The sequence below is a fragment of the Monocercomonoides exilis genome, assembly GCF_001643675.1.
Source record: "Monocercomonoides exilis strain PA203 chromosome Unknown scaffold43-869231, whole genome shotgun sequence".
Lineage (NCBI taxonomy): Eukaryota > Preaxostyla > Oxymonadida > Polymastigidae > Monocercomonoides > Monocercomonoides exilis.
The window spans coordinates 184533-200837 of record NW_027150588.1 but is presented as its reverse complement, the minus strand read 5'-3'; the positions used below and the strand labels follow the sequence as shown (position 1 = coordinate 200837).

The window sequence follows — 16305 nt, the reverse complement described above, 5'->3', positions numbered from 1 at the left end:
ATCTCTGAAAGTATTACCAATCCTATTCTGACTTATCCATTGTTCATTTCTTTTTGTGTGCGTGTTATTGGTTTTCAACGATTGAGGTAATGAAAGTTTTCAAAATTCTTGTGATTTTCAAAGATACAAAGAAAAGGGAAGCTTTATTTTGTATCAAATATTTTGTGATGTGTTGATTTTTGCGCTTTGAAAATCAATGCTGAATTGAAAATTCATTCGAATTTTAATCTTTTTGAAAAAGTCAAGAAAAATGATTAAGAAAACAAAAAACTACATTTTACAAAAAGTTGAAAACAAAACTTGTAATTGAAAAATAAAAAAATATACTTAAAGAAGAAAGACAGATGCGAAATGATTTCAAGAAGGCAACAGCAAATATTGTGAAAGCGCAGAAACAACCCTTTCCGTGCTTTCGGAACGTTTCATCGCTTTCTCTTCTTCTTCAAAAGGATTCCTCAGAGCTGGTCTTTTCATTTGATGCCAGGCATCTTCCGCATCTTCGTCAAATGTCTCATCGGCTGCATAATTCCATTTTCGTATCCCTTCTTCCCCTTCTTCGATGTGCCCTTTCATCACCTTCAGTTCTCCGCTCAATTCACCAAGAAGTTCTCTCATCTCTTCCTTTTCTGCCTCCTCTTCTCTCATTTTCTCTTTCAGCATTTTTTCTCTTCTTTTCATCTCTTTCTTTTCTCGTTGTGTCTTCTTAATCTTCATTTGTGAATGTCGTTGTTGAGCTTCATAAAATCCAATTATGCTGTCTCTATGCTTCACTTCTGCTTCCATCGCCTTCAATCTCTTTGAAAGTGCTGATTGTACCCTCTTCCAATTTGCGATCCGGACGCTGTCGCTAAATTCGGTTGCTTTCTGTCTCTTTCTGTTTTGTTCTTGATCTCGCAGATATCGAAGTGGAGGCAGAACGTGCTTGTCAGGCACAATTGAAGGTGCAATTTGTGTTGGTGATTCAGCTGATTGTGGTGATGCAAGCACATTCAGCGAAGAAGAAGAGAAAGAAGAGGAGGAGGAGAAAGATGAAGATGATGAACTGAGTATCTTTGAAGGAAAAGGGTCAGTCAGCGAGGAAGGTAACAATGGCATGTTCGATGACTGTTCCACAGGCAAAGAAGGAGGAGCAACAAGTGAAGGAGGCGCATGTGCCATTAGCTCTGCTACCTCCTTCGGGTCATATTTAGTTGAAAGTTTCCATTTGGGGCGATCAGTCTGCGGGGAATGCTCCAAAGCAGCATTTGATGGAGGAGATAGGAAACGAGACTTGCTCGGATCTCTTTGAGACACTTGATTGTTTCTGGCTGTTCTATGTGAGCCATTTTCAGGTGAGAAAGCACCGCTTTTCATGAGCTTCTTTTCTTCTGCCCATTTCTGCTCTTTCCTTTTGATCTTTTCTTCTTCTTCCAACTCTTTTATCCTCTCCTCAAACACTCTGTAGTCATTTGCTCTTGTTCCAAACCATCTTGTTGATCCATCAACAGAGTGACTTCTTCTTCTATTGTCCTCTTCTTCTTCAGGATAAGAAGACATCTGTCTGCTTTGTCTGCTTTGTTGCATTCTTCTTCCACTTCTGCTTCTATTCTTATCATACTGCTGGTAAGAATTGCTTGGTGAAGACAAATATTCATCACGGTAATTTCTTTCATCGAACAATGGTTCTTCAAATTGCTGTTGTGGTCTTCTTATTCTTCGTTCCATTGCCCAATCAGCTGAGCGTTCTCTGTTTCTTCTCTGCATTTCCTGTCTTTTCTCCTTTCTTCTCATCTTTTGCTCCTTCTGATTCTGATCAGGATCTGTCGTTTTATTTCTTTTGAGGCGTTTTCGATGAGCTGCAGAAGGCTTCTCGTTTGATTCATTTCCTTCGTTTTCCGGTTGGGAAACAGCACGCTTTTTCTTCTTTTTCTTCTTCTTTTTCTTCTCTTGAACGTTTGATTGATTTGCTGGTGCGGTTCTCATTAAATCTCTATTATCTGTAGTTATATTTCTTTCTTGTTCATCCAATTCTTGTTTTGGTGATTGCTCTTTTAGTTCTTTCGAGGATGTTTCGGCTTTTATTTCAGTGTTTAGAGTAAAGTCTGATTTCCCATAATTCTCTTTCTTCATTCGAGGTGACCTCGGCTCGTACTTCTGAAACGAAGAGGAGACTGGAAGCTGTCCTTCAAATCCACCAGAAGGGCTCGTGTGTTTCTCAGCTTGCACTGAGTTTACTCCATCCGTCATTTGTTGGTTGAGTTTTGCAGCATTCTGGGTTGAAGGTAGTGACTGAACAATTTCTGGTTCTTTGTCAACTCTGAAGGAAACAGAAAGGGGTACAGACAAATCAGCCAAAATTGGCTTAACTTTTCTCTCTTTCTTTTTTGACTCCTTCTTTGCTGTTTCAGTCACAACTGCTGTAACATTATCTGCATTTTCTGCTTCATTTGGTGCTCTATTATATTCAATTTGAGCATTCTCCTTTTGTTGAGCGTCGTTCTGTTTATTTTCACCAGACTTTTGTTGAAGGAGAGTTTTGATATCTGCTTCATATTCTGTGTCGCTTGGAGGCTCGTTGCTCTCTTGTTCCTTTGCTCTATCTTCTTTTTTCGCGCTCTTCAAATCATTCTCTTCCGCATTCCCAGAAACAACATTAGAATTACTTGCAGTTGGCGAGTTTGTTAGCGTCTTCACGAGAAGGGTCTGAGGCAGAGGCGCCTCAACTTTCAGAGTTTCTGTTTGGTCGCTCGACAAAATCATTCGTGGAGGTGTATACATTATCGTCGACTCGGAAATATTTGCTGAGCCTTCAATATCGTGGATTGAAGACTTATCTGCTTCAAGTTCTTTTCTTCCGATTGTTTCCTCTTGTGGTGGTAATGTGGGTTGTCCAACAAAAGAAGGTTGTGCAGAAGGATTATCTTGCTGGCTTTCTATTTGTTTTGCTGGAGAAGAAGTCAATTGTTGAAAAGTGCCTGTTTTTGTGGATGGTGATGTAAGTGTGTTATCTGGTGCAACATTAGCAAACGGCCGAAGAGGAGATTCCAATGCAAGAGAGGAGAGATGAGATAACTGTGGGTGAAGTGTTTGGCGTTCCTGGGTGAGTGAATAAGTTTCTTTCATTGGAACTGTTTTGGTTGTTGGCATTTGAGAAGACTGCAGCAACGAAGGCGATGTAAGATTCTGCGAATTTCCATTCGAGTATTCTCGTTTTTGTTCAGAAAGCAATGAAGGAGCGGGAACTGCCAATTCCTTTGAGATGTTTGGAGTGTATTTCATTCGGAGCGATGCCACAGGCTCAGGCTGTCCCAGCAGCCGAGGGGCTGATAAAATGAGTGTGGAGGAATCAGCATCATACGAACTTTGCCTCACTAAATCTGGAGTTGCTCTGACATATGAAGCATCTGCCTCAACATTTTCCGAAAAATAGCGTGCGCCTATCACTTTTGCAGTATCGTTTGTAATGCTTCCTTGAATATACGCTTCAGCTTGAAGGATAGGATTTTGATTGAGCATTCCTTCTGAAAAAACTGCTTGTGCTGTTTTAACTGATTCTCTTCCTTGGTTCACTGCAAATGTATTTGCTTGCTTTGGTGTGTCTGTTGCCAAAAGCCCAACTTCGTTGGCTCTTTCGAATTCAGCTATGATTGCTTTATCTTCGAGCTCTTTCTCAAAATTATAGTTGTCTCTTTCTTTATTGGTAATAGAATAACTTTTAACATTTTTTTCTTCTTCTAAGCCGACTTTCTCATCAATTTTGTCTTCATTTTGTCTTTTTATCTCATTTTGAGCAAGTCTTCTCTCAGCCTCTCTTCTCTTCTCCTCTTCCACCCATCTCGCCATCTCCCTCAGCTCTTCTCTTTCCTTCCATTTTTCTTCTGCTCTTGCTCTCTCTTTTTCTCTTATACGCTCCTCGCTCAGCCCCATCGCCCGCAGACAGTTCACATCTTCCTTCCACAGCTCTTCCCACACTGCTGATGTGACAGAGCACATCGACGGTGAGTGTGGCGTGGACACTGCAGACTTGAGGCTCCGTGGTGTCAGCTGTGTTGCTTTGCCGTATGTGGCTGCCTGCCATGCATCGCTAATATGAAATCCTTCATTCGGAAATTGAGTCATTGCAGTTCCTTTGTTGTATGAATCGGTCTTTCTTTCTGGTACTTTATCGCGATCGCCAAACGGAAAAGCAGCTGAATTATTTTGGTTCATTTCCTTTGAGTTCGGATAATATTCATATTTCATTTGTGTTGGTGGTTCGATTCTGGCTCCGACATCATTTGACAATGCAGCTGGCTTCATTTGAGAAAAATGACTGGAATTGAAATCGCCATCGCGCTCTACATAATCTGATTTTGCCGGGAAATTTCTTTCTTCTTCTCTGAAAGACGTCAATGCTGAAGTTGGGAAACCTATCTTTTCTCTTCCTTTGTCATCCATTGCAGCCTCAGGCTGATGCGAAAAAGTCTGAATTTTGGTTGAGCTTTCTGGTCTCGTTTCGTCTGCGTTCAAGTAAGGAGGACGATCAATAGGTTGATTCACTGTAATTTTTCCTAATGCCTTCTCGTTTGTATCAGGCTTTATATCTTCCTCTTCTTCTTCTTCCTCCTCCTCTTCTTCTTCTTCCTCTTCTTCCTCTTCGACTTCCTCTTCCTCCTCTTCCTCCTCTTTTGTAACTGCTTCCTTTGTTTCTAAAAACATTCTTTGTTGTGCACTTGTTCCACTCCTTAAATTCAATAGATGTGATGAAGTTGGACTGGAATTCTTTGTTATTGTTTGTGTGAATTGCTGAGGAATAAAAGAAGGTGAAGGTTGAACACTAATTCCCTGGTTTAAAACAACCTTTACAAATTTTGTAGGTGAGGACATTGATGTTAGTAATGGAGGATAAGCAACTGATTGAGGAGAAAATGAAAAATGAGAAGGAGTTTGACTGGTAGACATTTGTTCTTGAAAATATGATTTTGTAATTGATGAAGGATTATTTTCAAATTTTGCATTCTCAAAATTAAATTTTTGTTGATCGTTCAATTTATTTATTGTTCCTGCTGCGTATTTATTATTTGAAGAAGAACGTCCACCAAACACAAATGAAACTCCAGAAGGTGAAAATAATTTTTTTGCCTCTGAATATGTGGGATCAAAACTATTTAAAGTTTTATCTGAGTTGAAATTGAATTTAGATTCAGTGAGAATTGAGTAAATAAATACCTTCATTTTGAATTAAAAAATTATCTTGTTTCTTTTCAGGAGAAAAATGTCTTTCGTCGTTTTTAATCCGCGAAAGCTGACCCCTTTGCTGTCTGAGAGATGCCTTAAGTGCCTCAGCTTCGGCAATAACTGCATCAACACGAGAAAGCGCTTCCATCTCTGCAAATATTAAAAATAATAAAATTTGAAGAATATTTCATAAAATGTACAATGAAATACAATTTTAGCAACTGTAAAAAATGAAAGGAGATTCAAACATGTTTCTGAAAGGATTTAAAATTTTTCTCTTTTATTTCGAGAAAAAAATTTGATTATCAAAATAAATCTGTCTTTTGTTTAGCAAAAATATAATTTCTCCTAATATGTGAAAATTAAATCTTATGAGATGTCGCAAATTTTAGCTAAGATAAAAATTGAATTTTCTGGTGCTCCTTTTCAACTTTTTTAAAAAAGAAATATATCAATTTAAAGAATGGGCAAAAGAACAATGATTCACGAAAAACTGTTCTATTTCAAAAAAATAAATTGAAATAAATCATGTCAAAAGTTATTGAAAGCAATGTTATCCCAAATGTTCTGCAAAGCCAAATTGGAAAAAAAGTGTAATTCTTACTCTAAAAATTATGATTAAAACTGGAATATTCAAAGTATTTTTGAAAAAAAATAAAAAATTTGCATTTAATCGCTAGAACTCTTTATAAATCCGAAGCAAACGGTTTTAACCAAATTTCTGAAACAAGTTAGCCAAGATCTTGCAAAAGAAACACATTATCTTTTAGAAAACAGCTTTCAGAATGAATAAAAGCGAGAGCTGTCAGCAGAAATAACACATGGCATCTGCAGCTTTCCCAAATCATCAATCCAACCCTTCGCAGGATCTTCTTCAAAAAGTTGTTCTGCTGATTTGGGAAAGAGAATGTGTTCTGAATATAACATCAGTTGCCTTATCAACACTTTCAAGAAAGATTCATTCATCAGCGAGAAAACAATGAAATCTCACAAAAGCACTGGCAAAAGCACATGTCCAATCCGACTCTTCACTGCAGCTGTGTTGCTGTCTGTTTCAAAGGAGGAATCGAACAGATCTGAGGCGCTGGAAGCAGCGGTGGAAGTTTCTGCGGCCGAACATGAATACCAGCTGCCTGAATTCGCGAGAGAATCTTGTTCAGCTCTGCATTGTCTGAAGGAGGATATCGCTTTATTTCCTCGCCTTCTGCCGAAGCAGACGCTGGCTGGTTGCAAAAAGCAGTGGATTCGGACAGGATTACTCTTTCTGCATCGCCTTCGCACAGGCACAGCACAGCTGCTGGAAAAGAGCAAGTTTCAGGAATTGCACTTGCACCAGCAATGGAATTCTGCGCAGCACCATCAACCAAATGGAGTTGGCCATTTGGCTGTGCTACACAGCAGCAAGCATTTCGCAATGGCATCACAGAAACGCCAGCTTGATGCAGATGATCCGTCAAAGCTCTGCTGTTCCCCATCTCCGACTCATCTTTGCCGCATAGAAAATCCTGTTTTGGATTGGGAAAGTGAAAGGTCTCTCCAATTCTCTGATTTCCTTCATGTTTCTTGTCTGATCCTTCTTCTTCTTCTTCTTCTTCTTCTTCTTTTTCAATTTCTGCAGCATTGCTGCAAAACGGATTTGCAAAGTCAACACTCTGCCTGCTATCGAATATTGATCTCGCATATTCGCTCTCTTCGCTGAAATCGACAGCTTTCCCTTTCCCTTCATTTACATCATTCGAGCTCAAAATGCCCCCTTCTGCTTCTCGATCTACCAACATGTTGTTCGTCTTGTGCTTCTCCGCATCTTCCACCCCCAACAATTTGCTCGAAAGCTCCTCCTCAGTCTGGCATTCCACCAGCGTTCTTTCCAGTGCTTGCTGTGCCTCCTTTTCCTCCAACCTTGCTTCTGCATCGCTCCACATCTTTGCCTCTTCCTCTTCTTCCACCCACGCTTTCCTCACCCACACCCCAAACCTCTTCCAGTGTTCCTTCGCCTCTTTGATCTCCTTCCGGATCCGCTTCCTCCTTTTCCGTTCCAGTTTTTCTTCTCTCATCAGCTGTCTCTTCTCCTCCTCTTCCACCCTCCCGCCTCCCACCCCAATTCCAATCGAAGAAGCAGCTGAGGTATCGTTGGCCGCTCTCCACCACTCTTCGTTCTGCTGCTTCTGCCTTTCATATTCGGCATCACTGTCCCGCCACCTCGCCACCATCCGCCCCCGCCTTCCAACCTCCTCCAGACACTCCCCTTCGACGTTGTATGTTGGAGTCCCGCTCAGCTGGCTCTTTTTCCTCAGCTTCCCTTCCAGCCCATCAGAGCTCCAATCACTTTCGCTGCTGTCTGTCTCTGCCTCCCTTTCATCGCAGCTCCATTGCTTGTGTGCATCTTTTTCTGTTTCGCTCTCCTTTCTCCCTTTCTGCTCCTTATTTTTCGCTCCGACAGCACAGCAATTGCAGCGCTTTTCTATTGCTAATCCATCATTGCTCAAAAATGGCAGCTCAAGCAAAGCCGTTTTTTGCGTGGTACTCGATTCTCCTGACTTTCTGTTTGTACACGCATCCACGCGTTGTAAAAACGGTGATTCCCAGAAGTTATGACCCAATAAGCCAGTGCATTTCGAATGATAACTCGATGAGTCAAGCGTAATAGAATCCTCAAAAACAGATGCTTCAGGCAAATGCTTGCCCGCTTTCAACTCTGTTGGCGTTATTGAAGCTGTAGAGCTGACGTACGATTTTCCCTCTCCTTTGCTCTCAATAACTACGTTTTGGTCTAACTCGTCTTCTGATGAAATTTCAGCCTTTTTGGAGTTGCATGACGCTGTCGAACAGAAAAGTGCGTTGTCCCAATAAAATCTGTGGGAGGTGTTCATTTTATCCTCCATATCGCCAGATGCAGCCTCGCTCGATGCACTCGACAAAAATGCTGTTTTCCATTCAGAACTTTCTGAAACATTGAACGCTCTCTGCGTCTCTGGCAAAACACATAAAAACACTTAATCCAACAACAAAACGTTCGACAAATCATTCCATACCCATTGGCCACGGGGCAGTTCTGTTCCTGTTTTTCTCAATAATTCCTGCTGAAACACAATTCGTCTCGACGCTTTTGCAGTCGTCCAAAAAGAAGAAAAAAGAAAGTGCAAGCAAACAGCAATTAAAGGTAATTGCTCAAAGAATGAAGCGTATTTTGAAAAGCCTTGAATGATGTGAAAACAGAAAAAAACAGAATATTTTATTTTTTTGTGCCCACACAATTATCTTATGGGGCTGTTTTCTTTTCTGCCCCAAACAGCCGAAAACGCGCTGTCTGCTCCGTGCAGCTGTTCCACCCTGGCTTGAACACAGGCTCAAATGGTACATCAGGCTTCGGCTTTGGTACTCCTTTGAATGTCACAGGCGAGGCATACATTCTGTGCGCCCTTGTCTGTTTTGCCAATGCATCGCTCCTCCAATGTGCCCCCTCCTCGCCGAAGCAGGGCAACAGTCCATACGATTCTGTACAGCTGCCGGACAGCCAGGCTGAAGAAGAAGTCTGTTGCCAGGAAGCATTCTCTGCCAGGCGTTGCTGGTCGTGAGATGGAGGATAAAGCCTGTCTTCACATTTCGCTGGAAGCATGGAACACGCACTGCTCAACTCTCCAGTCGTCATCTGTAGCCCCACTGTTGAATGAGCCGAGGATGAAACATCACTTTCAAATGCTGATGCCACTGTGCCTGCATGCCAAACATCGTCGTCCCATTTCGGCAAAGCAGATGGTGGAGGCGAACAAGGTGGCGATGGGATATCTGCCTCGTCAATCTCCTTCTCTTGCTCCTTCTCTTGCTCTTTTCCCTTCCAACTGCCTGTCTGTTCGATGCTCGCACCAAACTGGCCCAATGCATCCGAAGTTAAGGCAACATTACCCCAGTTGTTTGGTTCAGCAGATGCTTCACACATCGGCTGATACTCCTCGTCATTCTCTGCAGGCAATTCTTTGGTTCTGTTCTGCTGCTTTCCCAAAAATGAATCAATCCCTCCAACCAGCAGATCTGCAGGAAACTGGCTCAACTGTGCATGCATGCTGTTCTGTTGCAAGGAAGGTGACAAAGAATACAAAGGAGACTCGTTGATCAGGGATGGAGCAGGTGCAAATGCAAAAGCAGGAGGCGAAGGATCAGCCAGTGCTGCTGAATGCAAAGAAGGCGAAAATGAAACAGGAGATGATAGCACAGACTCCTCTTCCTCCATTGCGTCTGCTCCTCCTGCCAGTCTCCTCCTTCCTGTGATGCCCCACCGCCTGTCCTTGTGCCGCTCCTTTTCGAGCTCGTACCGCTGCAGATAGCCCATCTCCAGCAATTGCTCCTTTTCCACACGCTTCTGCTCCCGATGAGCTAAGAATTCTGCCCATTCTGTTGGTTCTTCAGCCATCCGTGCCATCTGCCCCAGCTCCTCGTCTGTTGCCTTCTCCGCTTCATCCACTTGCACAAGCCTCTCTTGCACCCTTCTTTCCTTTTCTGCCACTGCCTCCTTTGCTTCCCGCCACATCTCCATCTCCTCCTCACTCGTCGCCAACTCTTTCTCCACCCATATCCTGCTGTTCTTCCACAGCCGCTTCGCCTCTTTGATCTGCGAGCGGATAAGCTTCATCTGCTTCTTTTTCAGCTTCCTCTCCTTTTTCACCAATTCCTGCATTCCTTTCGCTCCGTTCCTCTTTTCTTCCTCCTCATCCTGCTTTTCGCTCCAATCTGTTTCTGAATGGTCATCACTTGTCCTCCCCACCTCACTTTCATTTGCCTCATCGTTCATCCCTCTTTCATCCTTTTCTCTTCTCTTTCCTCTCTTTTGTGCTCTTTCTCTTCCATCTCCTCCTTTTTCAACCTTCTCCATTTCAGCCAGCAGCTCGTGCATTTTCTGCTCGATCGCCTCGTCATCATGCTTCCACCGCCCCAGCAGCTCCATCTTAATCACCGCCAGTTCTGTCGATTCCCTTGGCACTGCTGTGTGGTTGATTTCTTTTATTGTTTCTGTTTCGATCTCTTCTCCTTCATCCAAATGCGTCGTTGCTTCGGAGTTTGTGGAGATCGCCTCTTCTTTTGGAATTGGACTCAGAAACTTGGTTCTGGTAGTTTCTTCAGCAGGAATCTCATTTCTCTCTCTCGTTTCATTGCTTGTTCCGGTTCCTGAAAAAGCGCTTTTGTCCTTCTTTCCACAAGAGCCAGACAACTTTTCGTCTTCTGCCCTTGTTTTCCAGCCTGTACGTGCTCCGCCAATTTGTTCCAGAAGCCGGCTTGTTGCTGAGCCTGGAAAGCTGGAAGCATATTCCTTCTTTGAGCATTCGCTGAACCAGATAGGTGATTTTTCCATGTCTTCATCTCCTTTGCAGTCACTCTGCGCATGAGCCACACTGAAAATGCTGTGCAGTGAGATGCTTTCTTTGGAAAAAGGAAAATAGAATGGAACACTCGAAACATTTCTGCCAAACGGAGGCCGCTCGCTCGAACTGGAAGATGAACCAGAATAACCCTCACTGCTACACGTGTAGCTCTGCAACTGCGTCTGAAAAGGTATTGAAGAATGGTGCTTTGACGCATGGCCCGAATATTTCCCTGTTGGAAAATACTGCTCGGCATCCGCCTTGCTGCTGACCATGAATGCTGTTCTCGCTCCACATGACCCAGAACTTGTATTGAAGCATCGGGGAGATGGCACTGTGCGACGTTCCTCCTGGTAGCCAACAGCAAAATAATTATATTCAAGATTCACAGCCAAGCGAATCACAAAATTCAAAATGTCAAGAAAATGCACTAACCCAGAAAAAACAAAAATAAATACCTTTGTGTGCAGATTGTTGTCGCTGTTTCCGTCCATGAAGCAAATTATCCAGATTTTTTTATTTTTTCATTAAAAGAATTTTGTTTATGCATTCTGATCTACAAAATCATCAGTTCATCAGCGAAAGAATCCATCTCCACATCGAAATTCAGTGGTTAGCAATCCCGTTCTTTGAACGCATCCACATTGAAAAATGCTGAAGAAATTGTTGATATCTGATGATTCGAAGTGTGCAATCTTTTCCAATAATGAATGAATCTCAACAGAGCAATCAGCAAAGCTCACACAGAAGAGACGAAGGCAACATAAATATGAATTAATTGTTGTTGTATTTTTGCAAAGGGAATGAGAAAAATGAAGTTGAATTCTATCCAAAAGAATGTGAAATGTTTTATCTTAATAAAGAGACAAGAGACAAAAAAGCCAAAGAAATTGAAACGCAAATGCTATTTGTGAATTTGACTGTACATACAGCCTTGTTGGCCTTTAAGATTTTCAGAAGCAGATGTGTTGCAGTTGTTGATGGGTATTCATAAAGGTATTTGCACAGAACAACAACGTCAATTTCTTGGAAAATGGAAGTTTCTCTTCTCCTGAGCTTTGGGTTGTTGAGCATCCCAGACTCGATATTTTGTTCTGAAAAAAAAGGCAACTCATAAAAAGTGCTGTAGATCCTTGTATTTCTGCATTATTGATCCTTTTGCATTCTTGCTTTTCAGATTTCCTTATTTGTGTTTTTGAGAGCGTTCTTCGTCATGGAGCATGCAATGCCGAAGAAGAGCAGAGCTGCAATTTTTCCAATAAAACTCGAAAAATTTTCGCAAAAGAGGGAAAGGCTGTTATATGCACAGAGGAAAGTGCTTATGGCAACTGTGTTGCATGTCATTCGACAAATGTGCTTGAAAGAAGGATTGCTTGTGGGATCAGATATTCCACCTTGTTTTCATGTTTTAATTCGATATTTGCAAAAAAAGCATCAGGCAAGACACGCATTGGCCAACACTGAATGGATTGAACCAAATGAGTCAACGAGAAACTTGGAAGAGCATGCTTCTCAGAGGTTGTTGAGCTTGTGGAGAGATGTGAGAATGTGAGCTTGCTGAAGATTGAACGAGTTTCGATTATGTTGGCAACTGCCAGGAATTGAGGAAACATAGAAGAATTGGAGTTGTGTGCACATTGCGAATGGGTGTTGGCTGGCTGCTTGGATTGTGTTGGCTGAGCACCCTGTGATATGCAAAGATGAGTTTTCTTATTTGTCAATAATTTCAATTCTTTTGAAAGAGCATTTTTATTTGATTGATGCATTCCGTTTTGAAATGTCACTTATTTGAGTTTTTATTGCAATTGATTTGAAAGCGAATTTTTCATTGAAACAACCAGCTGATGAATCAACTTCTTTTATTTGAATTGTAATCATCAATTACTGAAGATTGAACGAGTCTTTTTCCTGTAAGTTGATATTCATCATTTGAAAGAACAGCACCGATTATTGATTTCAAGCGTTAGGTCTGTGGATCTTTTTGCAGGATATCCTTTGTCAACGTTGATGATTTTTCGAAAGTTCTAAAGGCCTGAAAGAATATCGTTTATTCTCACAACAATAATTATGTTATTATCGTTTAACAAAAGTGTGGAGGAGCATTCTAATAGATTTTATCGGAGATATATGGTAATTTCCGAATAAAATTGTTCTGTTCATGATTATTTGAAGGTTTATTTCTTTGAAGAAATTACATGTTGCAAAGAACTTACTAAAATGAAAGGTTGATTGAATACCGTTTATCAGTTAATTTCAATGAGATTAAAATTGTTCATAATCGAACTAAGTGATGATAAAGCAAACCATCTGGAATATTTCAGGAAGCAAAAGCAATATTTTGAATATTATTGACTCTAATTATTGATTTAAAAAATTGCATGCAAAACATGTTTGTAAAGTTTTTCTGGTTAAATTTTCATGAAAATTCAAAACAAACAGTAAATAAAAACGTACACATATAATGAATAGCATAAAGCGAAAATTGAAAGAAAAGAAAGAAAGAAAGAAATGTTGGTTATTTCTCATAAGAATAGCTTGCGTTTCGAAAGAGTCTTTAAATCATAACGATTTTCACTCATTTCAAAAACAGAAATGCCAGGCAATCTCTCTCTCTCTCTTTAGCCATTTCAAAAAATGATAAATTACAAAAAAAATATCAAAATGGAAACATATCAGCCTAATTGAAGGATTTACAATTAAAAGAAGTTTATTCCAAATAAAATAATTCAGTAAGTCAATGCAAACAATGTGGGATTGAAACATTTTCTTTGAAGAATTCTCATTTTTATTTTCATCTTGGATATATTGCAGAATCATTTAATATCTTTCTTTCAACTACATTTCTTCTTCGCATTCTTCTTCTTCATTATCATCTTCGCATTCTTCACCTCTTTCGTCATCTCTCCAATTATTTGAAAACGAATATTTACATTTCACGTACTCATTTGAGGACATGCCACCTGCACTTATGCATTCTATAAGCTGCTCATAACTCTCATTGTTTGGGCTCTTCGTCCACATTTCTTCTTCTTCTTCTTCTTCTTCTTCCTTTTCTTCTTCTTCTTCCTTTTCTTCTTTGACAAGTTGTTCTGCTTTCGTTTTTTCTGGATCTTTGTTTTCATACATCGCACAAACCATGCATATTCTTGGATCACATTTTGCTTCTAACCTTCGTTTAATATGTTCTTCATTTTTGGCTATCCATTTTCGTTCTGAAACATATGGCGCCATTTGTGCGTGCAAAACGTCCAACACTCCTTCTTCTTCGCAAACTTCTCTCAACATAGCTGTCAATTCCTTGCGCAAAGGCTGAGGAAGACGTTTATTTCCAATCATATTGTTACTCGGGCCTTTCCTGCAAAGCGATTGTATCTGTGCAACAGAGGACAATGAAGCCCATCCGCCTATCAGCGCATCTGCAGCCTCCAACTTTAACTTGTCATTTGTTGCATCGCACAGCAGCGAAGCTATTCTGCACATCACATCTCTTTTCATGAGTCGTGTAATTGACTCGTAAGCTTGGCTTCCAAGCCAATCACCGACGCATTTAACTGCACACAATTGAAATGTTGTTATCATTGCTTGAATGCTTTCCTCTTCGCAAAATAGTCCGTCTGCCATTTGCTGGAAGTTCACTTCACCAGAAGAGTAAATATCATCCCAACTTTCATCAAAAAACTTGCTTCCCGAGAAAATCGCCTTCCAATCATCTTCTGTCCAATTTCCAAGCAAATACCCAAGCACTTTCTCAATAACATCATCCAGTTTCCTGAACAAATAATCAAATGCCTTTCTGTGATAGGAAGCTAGACTCTGCAAACATTCAAATGCTTTTATTGCAATTGAGCAAACCGGGCCGCGCAAGTACACAGGAGGAGTCCAACAAGAAGAATTGCCATTGGACAACTCAGGAAATGTTTGTGAAGAATCATTCGGATTTGGAACTGGAATAAATGAATCGATTGTTATAAGATTGTTATAATTTGAACCATCGCTCAGGTCCAATATAATTTTAAGTGTAGACAATTCTTTCACTATCTCCAGTGCTTCCATAATTACTGAAGGAATGCTGTTGGATAGAAGACCATATAACCATTCACCAATTTTTGCTGGCTCATATTCCCCAATGTATGGCGTTGCTCCTGGGTATAATTTTTAAATATTTGATTAACATGAAGGAGGCAATAGAATATCATACCGTAATCAATTGTCACTGCTCGTAAATATGCAAGGGTTAACAAACAAATATCTTCATCTTTGCATTTTCCCAACTCAGCCAGCTCATCTTCAATTATATCGTACATGGATTCTGTGTGAAAAAATGGAATGGACATAGCAAGATGCTGCGCCGGTTTCGAAAGACGAGCAATGTCCTTGGAAAAATCATTTTCTGTTAAATCGCCATCGAAACAAACAATTCGGATTGAATATCCAAGAACTCGAACGGCTAAAAGTTCAATTGACTTATCCAGGTTTCCGCACACTTCTTTCAATTTTTTCCTAAAACTTATGAGCGTTTTGTAATCGTAATGATTTGAGCTATGTGGATCAATAATTTTTAGTAAATGGTAAAGCCTTTTCATCAGTTTCTCAAGCTTCATCCCTTCCGCCAATATTATTTCTTTGTAAGAAAGAAATACATCAAAAAGAAATATGGTTTGGCGAGATATTAAGCACAGCAATAATATAAACCTTCCAACAAAACTTTGAGCTCGTTTTTCGAATTTTTCCAAACTCTTTCCTCGATCCATTCTTTTTCTGTTTCTTTAGTGTTAGCTGCATTCATCATAATCATCGTTGCCTTTTTGTGTCTTCCTTCAGTTGCGATCGAAAAATTGTTGAGTTTTTGAGAAAAACAAAATTCATTATGGGTATGTTCTTCCGAAATCTCAATGTATTTGATCAATGTTGTTTCATTGTTTTTATTGTTGAACTTTATTTCTGTTGATTTGACAAAATTAATCCTGGGTGGTGTATTGGAGTTTTTGTTTTTTCTTCAGTCAGAAATATAAATTAATATTCACAAAAAATAATTCAAATTCGAAAAATCATAATTCAATTTCATAATTTATTAATTCGATTTCGAAAAAGATTAAATTGATTTCTAAAAATAATATTTTAATTTCAAAATTCATTCTTCACTGAAATTTTTAATTTATCTTAAGAATGAATTTCAGTAAGTACAGTTATCGCATGAAATGCCGGACAAGATCGATTTCTCAATAACCGCAAGAGGAATAATTCTGACTATTTTTCACTAAATATATCTCGTCAATGCAAACTCATTAGATAAACGTGACTTTCAGGACAGCTTCATTTGTGCTCAGAAAAAAATACAATCGAAATTTGGGGAAAACTCAATACCCTATTTCTCCGAGATTTAAAATAATTATTTTCTGAGCACATACGATGAATTTTTGAAAGTCTTGTTTGTCAAGTGAGTGTGTATTGATGAGATATATTTTGAGGAAAATTGTCAGAATTATTCCTCTTGCGGTTATTGAGTAATCAATCTTGTCCGGTATTTTGTGCGATGTCCGGTTTTTTTTGCACAAACTGAATTTTTATTTAAAAAAATTTTTTTATAAAAAAGAAAAAGATTTTTGAAAGAAAATTTTTTTTTGATCAAACTCTAACTTAGAAAGCTCCCTTGCTATTTCCAAATCTCCTCAGGGGACGCACCAATCGGAGATGGAGGAACTAACCATCCATCCACATCCCCATTAGAGATTAGGTCTAGTAATTTAATCTCGAA

At 39.9% G+C, this 16305-nt stretch overlaps 3 protein-coding genes across 3 annotated transcripts; all 3 read right to left on the bottom strand.

The window, feature by feature from the left end:
• Window positions 1-46: 46 nt before the first annotated feature.
• MONOS_7641 (uncharacterized protein) lies at window positions 47-4920 on the bottom strand (the record flags this gene model as incomplete). Its single annotated transcript, XM_067877985.1, has 1 exon — window positions 47-4920. The coding sequence occupies one exon, from the start codon at window positions 4918-4920 to the stop codon at window positions 358-360; it is 4563 nt and encodes a 1520-aa protein (XP_067722064.1). The 3' UTR covers window positions 47-357.
• An 805-nt stretch (window positions 4921-5725) lies between these two features.
• MONOS_7642fu11959 (uncharacterized protein) lies at window positions 5726-11044 on the bottom strand (the record flags this gene model as incomplete). Its single annotated transcript, XM_067877986.1, has 5 exons — window positions 5726-5820; window positions 5902-8167; window positions 8229-8299; window positions 8487-10900; window positions 11009-11044. 4 exons carry the CDS (start codon window positions 11042-11044, stop codon window positions 6225-6227), a joined length of 4464 nt encoding a protein of 1487 aa, XP_067722063.1. The 3' UTR covers window positions 5726-5820; window positions 5902-6224.
• A 1840-nt stretch (window positions 11045-12884) lies between these two features.
• On the bottom strand, window positions 12885-15392 carry MONOS_11960 (uncharacterized protein). Its single transcript, XM_067864537.1, has 3 exons — window positions 15243-15392; window positions 14749-15171; window positions 12885-14692 (listed from the first exon to the last, which is right to left on the bottom strand). Exons 1-3 carry the CDS (start codon window positions 15343-15345, stop codon window positions 13386-13388), a joined length of 1833 nt encoding a protein of 610 aa, XP_067722062.1. The 5' UTR covers window positions 15346-15392; the 3' UTR covers window positions 12885-13385.
• Window positions 15393-16305: the final 913 nt, after the last annotated feature.

Coding starts and splice junctions, on each gene's coding strand:
- MONOS_11960 (XM_067864537.1), bottom strand. CDS start 15,345: ATGATTATGATGAATGCAGCTAACACTAAAGAAACAGAAAAAGAATGG. Junction 15,172..15,242: donor GCTCAAAGTTTTGTTGGAAG/GTTTATATTATT, acceptor TTTCTTACAAAG/AAATAATATTGGCGGAAGGG. Junction 14,693..14,748: donor AGCAGTGACAATTGATTACG/GTATGATATTCT, acceptor AATTATACCCAG/GAGCAACGCCATACATTGGG.